This window comes from Nicotiana tabacum, chromosome 4 (assembly GCF_000715075.1).
Source record: "Nicotiana tabacum cultivar K326 chromosome 4, ASM71507v2, whole genome shotgun sequence".
Taxonomy (NCBI): Eukaryota; Viridiplantae; Streptophyta; class Magnoliopsida; order Solanales; family Solanaceae; genus Nicotiana; species Nicotiana tabacum.
The window spans coordinates 24043935-24055569 of NC_134083.1; the positions used below are offsets into that span (position 1 = coordinate 24043935).

At 35.0% G+C, this 11635-nt stretch overlaps 3 protein-coding genes across 3 annotated transcripts; 1 reads left to right on the forward strand and 2 right to left on the reverse strand.

Moving 5' to 3' along the window:
• Positions 1–973: 973 nt before the first annotated feature.
• Positions 974–2483, reverse strand: LOC107783257 (geranylgeranyl diphosphate reductase, chloroplastic). The gene has a single exon (NM_001325359.1). It carries the CDS (start codon positions 2481–2483, stop codon positions 1089–1091), a length of 1395 nt encoding a protein of 464 aa, NP_001312288.1. The 3' UTR covers positions 974–1088.
• A 2018-nt stretch (positions 2484–4501) lies between these two features.
• LOC107783256 (GDSL esterase/lipase At1g74460-like) lies at positions 4502–6946 on the forward strand. The gene is made up of 5 exons (XM_016604226.2): positions 4502–5207; positions 5308–5438; positions 5528–5767; positions 5861–6110; positions 6530–6946. The coding sequence occupies exons 1-5, from the start codon at positions 4970–4972 to the stop codon at positions 6784–6786; spliced, it is 1116 nt and encodes a 371-aa protein (XP_016459712.1). The 5' UTR covers positions 4502–4969; the 3' UTR covers positions 6787–6946.
• Positions 6947–8482: 1536 nt separating this feature from the next.
• On the reverse strand, positions 8483–9319 carry LOC107783254 (uncharacterized). Its single transcript, XM_016604225.2, has 3 exons — positions 9130–9319; positions 8979–9040; positions 8483–8867 (listed from the first exon to the last, which is right to left on the reverse strand). Exons 1-3 carry the CDS (start codon positions 9194–9196, stop codon positions 8727–8729), a joined length of 270 nt encoding a protein of 89 aa, XP_016459711.1. The 5' UTR covers positions 9197–9319; the 3' UTR covers positions 8483–8726.
• Positions 9320–11635: the final 2316 nt, after the last annotated feature.

Genomic DNA, 11635 nt, shown 5'->3' on the forward strand with positions numbered 1-11635 from the left:
TTTTATGAGGACTTCGTATCAGTAAGTTTGACAAAAGCAGTTACTACTAGGTACGTTTATCGGGCGAATAATTTCGTTTAACAATTCGGCTATTATCGATTATAAATATAATAATTCGCTAATCATCCAATAAGATAACAAACAAATTGATATGAGATTAACAATCTTAGTCTTGTGAATATCAGACGGTCAAACTGCATAGTTCACTGGCTTTTATCATTTCAACGAAGACTTACCATTCATAATACTCGGTACATTAGGCAATGAAGACTTGTCATGGAGTACACTGCACAATCTAGACAAATTTTTTGAATACTCAACGAAGATATCTCAATCACTGCACCCAAATTAAGCAGCAACCTTAATTATCGAGCCAAATAACAGGAATGTAGCAGAGAAGAAAGGACTGATCACTTTCCATTGGCCATTTTTTTTATTATAGCATCTTGCTGTACTTTCTCTGTTTTAATGTATATGATGTTCTCATATCCAACATGTACATAGTACATTGTGGAATTTTATCACCGTCGAACAAATATTTTGAATACTCAATGAAGATAAAAGTATAAACATAAAAAATTTTAACGAAAAATTGAATAATTCGCTCCTAAACTGTTAAGTCATTAATTATAAAATTTTAATTCGTTCACCGTCCATTATCCCGATAATCCGATACCAATAAGCTATCGATTCGATTAACGATTATGGTTCGTTTTTGAACGGATCTAGATACCACAATCATTTAAGGTCATTTTTTTTAGCAACGGTAATTATTCTATTTTAAGAACTGAATGGTGGTAACATTTTGGATTTTTATGTTTCATTTTTTTTGACAGAATGTTTTCTAGTCTTAATTTGGCATTTAACTGCAAGTTATCCCAGCATTGCATAGCTTAGTTATTACTTATAATAAATCTGAATTCAAAAATTAAACCAACTTCGATAGTTATCAACTCAAGCCTGTCTGACATGTAGCTCAAATTATGAAGTTACATAAATCCGATTAAAGGCAGGATGAAAGGTGTTTACAGAGTAATTTGAGAAATAAATCCTTCAATTACAAGAAAATATTAATGCTGTTAATCTTCTTATACACTGAGCTTGTCCATTTCCCTTCTTAGTGCATTAGCTCTCACCAAACTTCCAATGGTATTCACAGCAAGCTTCAAGTCTTCAATTGGGTTTCCTGGTGCTACTTTCTTGTACAAATAGCTGTCAAATGTCATCTTCTGCACATACTCATCTGCGCACATTTCAACAAATGCTTCCCTCGCCGGATTCGACCTGTAAAATACCTTCTGCAATATATCAAGCACCTTGTACGTTGGCCAATAAGTCTTGTCCCATTTCTCCAAATACTTCCTCAAATCACTCTCGTCCACCATTCTTTTTCCCATTTCTGACCCTTCAACAATTGCTTCAGCACACATACGTCCACTCTTTGCCGCGAAGTAAATCCCTTCGCCCGAACATTTGGTCACGTACCCTGCCGCATCACCAACCAATGCAACTCTGTCTTGTAATCTTCTGGGTCTTGGGTGTTCTGGAATCGGGTGGGCCTCGACCCGGATAATTTTTCCGCCGGTGATTTTGGAATCAGCTCTCAATCTTGTAGCTAGCTGGAATTTTTTGATGTCAGCTTTGTGGGTGACTGTGCCAGTGCCAACGGCAACGTGGTCACATTTGGGGAAAACCCACCCGTAAAAATCAGGGGACACGTCATCACCCACGTACATTTCAGCTAAATTCTCGTAATACTTCATTTTATCATCGGAAATTTTAATCCTTTCTTGGAATGCAATAGCGTACTCGTAGTCACCGGCGTTTATGGATTTTGCGACACGGGAATTTGCACCGTCAGCGCCGATAACGGCGTCAACTTCCAGGGTACGCTTCTCCCCCGCGCCATTAGTTTTGGAGTCGTAAGCTGTGTAGTGAAGGACGTAAGGTGCGTTGGGAGCTTTGGGCATGTCCATTTTGAGGAACAAGCCGTTGAGAACAGAGGCTCCGGCTTCAGCAGCGCGGTCACGGAGGTAAGCATCGAGTACTTCGCGGCGCACCATACCGATGTACTCGTGAGGCTTTAAAGTCTGACCAATATCAACAGCAACGTTGGATGGGGAAATCATCTTCATCTTTGTAACTTTCCGGTCAATGATATCCAAAGGGAGGTCAAATTCTCCCACCATGCAAAGTGGGATGGCCCCACCGCAGGGTTTGCAGTTGTCCATTTTGCGTTCGATTAAGAAGGTTTCAATTCCTCCCTTGGCGAGTGTTTCAGCGGCGGCGCCACCAGCAGGACCACCGCCCACCACCGCAACACGAAGATTGCGGCCGTTGACTCTTGGGCTGGATTTGGAAGCATTGATTCGGAGCCTACGGTGGGTTTGGGTGAAGGGGAGGGATTTAGAAAGAGTAATGGAATTGTTTTCCGGCGAGGATTGACGGAGGCCGGTGAAAGTTTTGAGAGCAATGGAAGCCATGGTTTAGTGTGTGGACAGTGTGTGTGTTGAAAGTGTGGAGTTTTTATGAAATTTTTTGTATGATTTTGATGGATATGGTTGGGGATATTAAGGGGATGAGTGCCGTTGATGAAAAAGGATTGAGGGCTAAGATTGGATTTGGATAATGGGGATAGATTCTTGATTTGTTGCTTGTGTTTTTCGTTTTTTTGTTTCATCGTATGGGGCTTCAATTTTGCATGATGGTACAAGTGGCTTACATTCTGCCACGTAGAGTTTTTGAGAATGTGGCTCACAGTGCTCAGATATATCTTTTAGTCCATTGCTCCTCAAAAAAGATCTTAAGTGAATCAATTGCTCATTAAAAGATCTGTTAAGTAAAAATGAGCTTGGTGCAATATTTGTGTTGTAGGAGATTTTGGTGCTGAGTTTTATTTTTATCTCCAAATTTTCAATTATTGCATCTAAGTTTGACTAATTATTTCTCATCATAACCCATAACTAACAAGTGGATAACTAACTTATAATCCTTTCACAAGAAGAAAAATATGAATTTGTTTCTTATGAAATTGAGATCAATATATTGTTTATTCATAGTCTGGATCACCATTTAATTAGCTTTATGTAAATTAATTTGTTAGTGAAGTGTCAACAATTTTGTAAAAATTTTAAGGGCACCCTATTTGGTCATCTTCATGTAATTTATATTCACTTTTTAAAAAAATTTTAACTTGTACCCATTTTTTAAACAACTTCTGACCTCTTTCTCTTCCTCCTTCTCCTCCTTCGTTTTCTTCTTCTTCTTCGGGTGACAGTAATTTTATATGGTGGTTGTGAACATATTTTAATGTAGTTTATAATATTTTGCAATGGTGAGCTGTTATGACGCTTTATTTTTTGCTATTGCTTAAGATTTCTTCTTCTTTTTCTTCTTCTTCTTCTTCTTCTTCTTCTTCTTCTTCTTCTTCTTCTTCTTAATTACAAAATAGGTTCATTAGATTTATTGTTATTTTGACAAATTGATGATTGGGGTTTGTTCCTGATGATATTTGGAGGTTATGTTTCAAATTTGAGCTCATTTGGAGTAGATTTAGGTATTAAATCGTATATTGGATTGTTATAATTCGAAGAACAAATTTCTGTTTCTGGGGCAATTTACACTTCAGGCCTATTTGGCCTTAAGTGCATAAAAACGTTGGTTGCACTTCAGACCTTTTGGCCTTAAGTGCATATGAAGTGTAATTTTTCACTTCAAACTTATTAGTCTTAAGTGTAGCAAAATATTTGTTGCACTTCAGACATTTTGCCTTAAATGCATCTGAAGTGCAATTTTTTACTTCAGACTTATTAGCCTTAAGTGTAGCAAAAAGTTTGTTGCACTTCAGACCTCCTGGCCTTAAGTACATCTGAAGTGCAATTTTTCACTTCAGACTTATTGGCCTTAAGTGTAGCAAAACGTTTGTTGCCCTTCAGACTTTTTGGCCTTAAGTGCATCTGAAGTGCAATTTTTTACTTCAGACTTATTGGCCTTAAGTGCATGAAACCATTAGTTACACTTCAAACCTATTTGGTGTTAAGTGCATCTGAAGTGCAAATTTTCACTTCAGACTTATTGGCCTTAAGTGAATGAAAACGTTTGTTGCACTTTAGACTTTTTGGCCTTAAGTGCATATGAAGTGCAGTTTTTCACTACAGACTTATTAGCCTTATGCGCATGAAACAATTGATTGCACTTCAGACCTATTTGGCCTTAAGTGCATTTGAAGTGTAATTTTTTCACTTCAGACTAATTATTTTTAATTCCAGACCCAATAAGTTTGAAGTTAATCGTAAAGTGGGTACGCTTGCAAACTTCTTTTGTAAAGTCGGTATAGATTCAATTGTGACCCCAAAATCGGATGTAGATGCAAAAGCCCCAACAATTTGTGTAAAAGCGTAACTGGGCCTCACGTCAGTTTTATTTGGATCACAAGTGATTCTATCCGCCAAGATCATTGGCTAACACCTTTACTCAGGTTTGGACCGGAATCAAAACTCTTGGGGTTCATTCGAAACTTGAAAAGGAACTTGAAATTTATATCAAAACTCTCAATCTCTCCACCGGAAACTCTTACAAGTCCAAGGCATGATTACAACTCCAAAATTCAAACTAACGTCAACAGCGGTAGGTCAACTCATCACTTCGTGCATATGATATTAGAAAACTAAATCTAAATACCCATAAATAATACTGCAACTTATGTTTGTTACACGTGAACCGTTGTAACAGAACTCAAGGTAGATATAGTAGGTTTGAATTTCTTAGACGGTTGGTCTATCAAACTCTAGCTACCCTTGTTTATCTCCATTTCTCTCCAAAAATCCCAACTTCCCCGGCTGATGCTTTGGATTGGTCTACCAGATTCTTGCACTTTCCTTTTCTTTGTAACATTTAAAAGGTAAGAATGCCTGCCTCATTATTCCTAAGATAAACTATCAAAGCGTTAAAACAGTAACTAGAAGTTAACATGAAGCTGACTCTGACCTTGCCGATTTTGGTTACCATTTTAACTCATGCTCTAATTGGAGGTTGCAATTGCAAGATTGTTCAATTCATTTTCGGAGACTCTCTTTCAGATGTTGGCAACAACAACTTCCTCTCCAAAAGCCTTGCTCGCGCTAACTTGCCATGGTATGGTATTGATTTTGGAAATGGATTGCCTAATGGAAGATTTTGTAATGGCCGTACTGTTGCTGACATAATAGGTAACAATATTTCCAATCTAATATTTTACGATTTCATGGAAGTGATTAATTAGATGATATGTACGCACCTAAGCCAATGTTAACTATACATATCGTGCAGGTGATGAAATGGGACTTCCTAGACCACCAGCATATCTAAATCAATCGTTAACAGAAGATGTCATATTGGAGGACGGAGTCAATTTTGCCTCTGGAGGTGGTGGCATTCTAAACGAAACAGGCACCTATTTCGTAAGTCACTCGATCTCCTATATATCATTGAATATTAGTGTGTAGTTTGTGTCTAGACACTGTTGAAGTTTGACCAATTGTAAGTGCAGATACAGAGGTTTTCCTTATACAAGCAAATAGATTTGTTTCAAGGAACGCAAGACTTAATAAGAGAAAAAATAGGAAGCAAAGAAGCTGAGAAATTTTTCCAACAAGCACGATACGTGGTAGCCTTGGGAAGCAATGATTTCATCAACAATTACTTAATGCCAGTTTACAGTGACTCATGGACGTACAATGATAAATCTTTCATTCAATACCTAATGGAAACTCTCAGAGCACAACTTATAGTAAGCCATTACCAGTTTTCTCATTGCCAATTTCCTGAATAAATTCGTAATTTTTGAGCCAATAACGTTATTTATTTTTTAATTTTGTTTTAGTTGTTGCATAGTTTGGGGGCAAGGGAGTTGATGGTGTTTGGGCTAGGACCAATGGGGTGTATTCCACTTCAAAGGGTTCTAAGTACAGATGGTGAGTGTCAAGACAAGACTAATCAGTTGGCTCTAGCCTTCAACAAAGCAACAAGCGAACTTGTCGTAGAATTGTCCAACACTCTTCCAAATGCTAGCTACAAGTTTGGAGATGCTTATGATGTTGTCAACGATGTCATTACCAATCCCGGCAATTATGGTACAAGCTTATACTACACATTGTTATTAACAGTCTGCATGAAGCTAAAAATTATTTCTAGAATTACATAAATATTAGGTTAATCTAATAAAGAGTTTAAATTGTGTATAAACGGTGTTAATAACATTTACATCATTATGCCAATGACTATATATAAGGTAGTTTCACATAAAAAATTTATGATAAACATTAACCAGTAATCGATAAGAAGATGAAGCCTGATCGAGGCAAAAATTGATGCAATCTAAGGAAGGGGTAGAGCATTCCCTATGAATCGGCTTACATGGAAAATTTTGATTTAAAATCCATGTAAAATTGATAACTAACATGCTATAGCAGGCTAAACTATAGCGATCGAGTAAAAAATCCTTATATTGTCAGTGTAAAATAAATAACCAATTCCTCCGGAAATATTGCAGGTTTTAGTAACTCTGATTCACCGTGTTGCTCATTCGGAAGAATTAGGCCAGCTTTAACGTGTATTCCAGCATCGACATTGTGCAGTGACAGAAGCAAATATGTGTTTTGGGATGAATACCATCCTTCTGATAGTGCTAACGAGTTAATTGCTAAAGAGCTCATAAAAAAGCTCGGATTTTTAAACCCTAATCAGACTGATGCTTCTCCCCCTACACCAGCAGCCACGGGTCCTTCATCAGATGAAGTTGGACGGTAGATTTTCTACTAAAAATATTTTCTTTAACTTCGAACTTAGATTTTCTTATTATTTTGTAATGTTATTAGTTCATTGCAAAATAGCAGCATTTCGTTGCTACTTGATTCAGAACACATGGGCGTTTTTGTGCTGTTTTAATTGTTAGTATATGTACACCAGTGACTGAGTGGGGCTTTCTTTGTTTGTCCACTTTATTATCATATCAACCAATTAATTATAAGCTGTAGAAATATTCGATTAAATCAATGAAGTTGTATGGTCAACTATGGAGTATCTATTTGGTTAATCTAAGAATATATTTTTTGGGACAGCAAAACAGCACAAGCAGAAATATACCTGTTAGGTTCCATAATGATAGACGTAAGAACTGTAACAATAATGATGATCATGATTACATAAGTAAATTTCAAATTATCAAGAATATTAAATGCTTGAAATTAATCAGCCAGGAAGTTTGGTCAACTACTCTACTTTCTTTTCACTGTTGAATATTACTAGCTACTACTATTTTACGTGATAACGACATGGATATCAAACAGAAATAGTAGGGTAATTTCTTCCAGGAATAAGTTAAATATCTTCTAATGTACTAATTCTACTACGATTAGGAGTTATATTATATTGATGGGCCTTTGGCAGAATTTTCTACAACTTCAAGAAATGTTTTCTTCATTTCAAATGTATAAAAAATATGATTTCTTTACCACCAGTTTTTCGTGAGACCCTGAAAGCGGAGCACGACACAGATGAAAACAAGCGAGTAGCAACGAATATAGTGAATGGTTACCACATCAAAATCCACTTCTCCATCTAACATGTAGTCTTAATTATGCCAAATCGCTCAGATATTAATTAAGTGCTTGACTTTAGTTTACCTAATATATGCATATTATAACATTATTAACTTTTTGGTTATCTAACTACAACTTTCTTGAAAGAGATTGATTTGTAGTTAATAATATTTGACATGATTAACTCTTTGCGAATGGGTGACGACATTAGCAAATACTATCATGCATGCACTTGATGAAAAAGGTGGTAATTTCTTGGTAATAAGGGCTTGTATCAATATGACTCGTTAACATGCCTGAATTTGTTTTCGCTAGACTTCAGATTTTAACTTTTCATGGGTGTGGGAAACTCATTAAATTGTTCTTTCTAAAGAAAAATACAGTGATTTCAGATTTTGAGGGGAAACTTCTCGTATTGACACATAAACGTAACTTTTCTACACTTATACGATGAAACTATGGAATCCGCTTAAATAAAATAAAGTACTATATAACAGGGTCAATATATGAATCTGAATATGAATGATTACTAATTATTTATTATAAATTTAAGATGATACTTGATTTTTAAGTAATAGAACCCGTATAATTTTACTAAACCAACAAAAACGTTCATAAATATACTCCTATATAAAACATAATCACCATGTTATCGTCATTAACTCATGTGTATAATATATGCATAATTTATGTATAAACTATGTACGTGGCTAAAAAAAAATAATGAATGTGATCGGCTATTTATGTAAAGATAAATCTGCTCGCCCCTTCAATAATATTCTTAATTTCTTTCTCCTTCCTTCTTTCAGGTCATGAGATGTAGGACTTCTGATTGGCATCGGAAAGCTATGAAAACACAAGCAAGTGACCTGTAATATTCCTAACTTAAATATCATTCCATAATCTAGAGAACGAATTTGAAATTGCCATAACTCACCCACGAACATAGTAAAAGTCCACACAATACATAGTTAGCTTCTCCTCTCTCAGAAAATGTACTCCATAACAACAAAAGATGATATGAACCCCTTAAGCTATTCAAAATATGAGCCAATTAAAATGAAAATGGTGCTAATTAGTTACATCTTTTCTTAACATAGTACTCCTATGCATTAAATATCTGAAACATGCATATATCTATGTATAATCTTAGCATTCGACACAGCTTCTCCCAAGTTGTGGCCTTGGCGTGTGGCGATTATTCGCCCCAGAACCTGGATAATCATTGATCTCAGCTTCCATTACTCTTCTTATTGTTTCTTCTACTTCCAACCTCTCCTCCATATTTGCCTAACAATTTTAAATTTAAAAAAATAAATTTCCATCAGACTGATATGATTCCAAATGTAAAAGGAAAATATAATAGCTTTTCTATAGGCTAAAGATAAGAGAATTAAGTACCATATGGGTATTCTCCAACACCTTATGTTCTTGAGATATGTCCACTAGCAAACTTCTGCTCCCTGTAAATAAAAATCGTGGCTCATAAATAATCATTGATCAATAAAATAAAGAAGTTGCACTAAGTGAGATTGTTGAAAAATTAACTTACTTGTGACTGGGATTGCATGAGAAAAGCAAAGAAAAGCCACAAATAAATGAAAGAAAGGGCCAGCCATGGCTACAAGAACTGATCTTAATCTTACTATGTTTTTCAGTTGTAATAGTAATTCCTAGGTTTTGCTGCAACAGGGCAGGCTATTGCTCCATTTTATACATGCTTATTACGGACATATGGGCACAAACACAATATGGCAAAAAAGGCAGTTTGTAAGTTTCTTTTTGTTGCGGCAATCAAATTCACACAAAGTCAAAAAGGTATCAAGAAAATGAATTTCATGGAAGACATGCAACACTATTTAATTAGTAACTAGTACACATAACGCGGTTTACATGATATCTTTTCCAAATCTTTCTTCCCAATTTCCTTTTTGCATGTGAACGGTTGAAATGAAACCTACGAACAACAACAACCTAATACAATCACACTAGTGGGATCTGGGGAGAAAATGTGTACGAAGACTTCCTACCACATGAATAGAGAGACTGTTTTCGATAGACCCTCGGCTTCCTCCCTCCAAAAATTAACTATCTTCCTCGTAGGCTGACCAGAACCAACTCACTCTTCTCGTTGATATGAAACCGAAAAAGCCAAAAAAAACGAGGGCATTTGCCTTTTGGGGTTTAAGTGGAAACTATGATGAGGAAATTTATTAAGTCAAAGTGGGGAACAAAATATGAGCACACTGTGTTAGTGGAAGGTGACAAAATAATGATGTGTCTCAATAACACTACTTGCGTACTAATTCTTAGGGATGCCTTAGTGGAACGTATAATGAATGGTCTCTGTTGCGCGTACGTTACCAAATTCCACATAAAAAGTATAAAGCATAAAGAAGTTAGAGTTAAATAATTTTAATAAATTTTAATGATGTGAGACATTTTAGAAAAATCTTACAGGTTAATCCAAATCAAATAATATTATACGAGTTTTTTTTTGAACCGTTTTAGCCCTCACTTTCATGGATATGTTGAATTGTTTTTTTTTATATATATACATAATCGAAACAAAAGAGTCCCATTATCAGCAAAATATTAAACAACTCAGTGTTTATGAATCCCATGCATCACGCAAGAACATTATCTAACGACAGTTCAAAGTTTCCAGGCCTTAATTTTTTTATTCATTCTTTGTTAAAAGTATTTGTTACTGGCCAGATGTTAGGCTTATAATTTATCCAAATATGTAATTTGATGGGTTGTCCATTTCACATCAAGCAGATGAATATTTATGTTCTGGTAAGAATCCACTATTCCTGTTAATGCTTTAGCACCAAAACTTTCATTTCATTCTCTATCAGTTGCCATCATTTTTTATTTTTCTTTTAGAGACATTAATTACTCCTTCATGGTTTACAAGCATATTCGAGCCAGTTTACTTTTAACGCACAAACACTGAGCTTTTGGGAAACAAAATCATAACCTAGTTAATTAACCCTTCACGTCTTTTCATATATTTGAGGGGCCAAAATCCTTTCTATCAAGGTGGGGTTTGTCTGAAATTCTGAAGTTTTTGAGTTTGCAAATTCAAAATTTAAATCACCGTGGCGTGGACTAGCAACCCTTTAATTTGGGCTGTGGAATTCTATACCTGTTAAGGCTGAACTCGGCCGAGGCAGCCCGTTTTAAAAGCTCTAAAATTATAGCCAGTTTCGCCAAGCTATTTCTGGTTACCTTTGATCAAAAGTGTTTTCTCTTTTTAAAATTAAAGTGTTTGGCCAAACTTTTAGAAGAAAATAAAGTGCTTTTGAGTAGAAATAATTTTTGAGAAACTAAAAAAAGTAGCTCTACTTTTTTGAAGCACTTTTGAAATAAATATACAAAGAAATACTTTTTAAAAGTTTGTCTAAACAATAATTGTTGTTCAATAGTATTTTTCAAATTGATTAGCTAAATATAAACTACTTCTCATAAAGTACTTTTTATTAAAAATATTTTTTCAAGAAAATCGCTTATCAAAATAAGCTGATTTTAGAAAGGACAACCAAATACGCTATTAGGCTACTATCCAAAACCCAAAACCAGTTGAGTTGGTCGTGAAACCAAATATTAGTATACTAGTATCTATGAACATGCGTTGCACGTTAATAATGGCACGTGATGATTTAAACATTTATTTATATGAAAGAACAATAAATTTTAATTAATAAGAGAGATTTTATGTATAATAATACAACAATCATCTAAATGCCGAAAAATATTATTACATTAGCATATACATGAATTTAAAATAAAATGACATCATCAAAACTTACACAAATGATCAATTTGGTCATGTTAGTTAGATAATTATGTATTATAGTTTAAAAGTGTTTAATGTGGTGGTATCTTAACGAATACTTACTTGTGGACAATATTTTTTTGTGTATGTTTCCTCCTAATGCTTTGGTTGCTCTGCTTTAACCAGAACTCTTGTTGTCGATCTTGATATCCCTCTTGAAAGTGCAAAATACAGTTATTCGTGTAAGAAAATATATTACGGTAAATATAGTCCAATA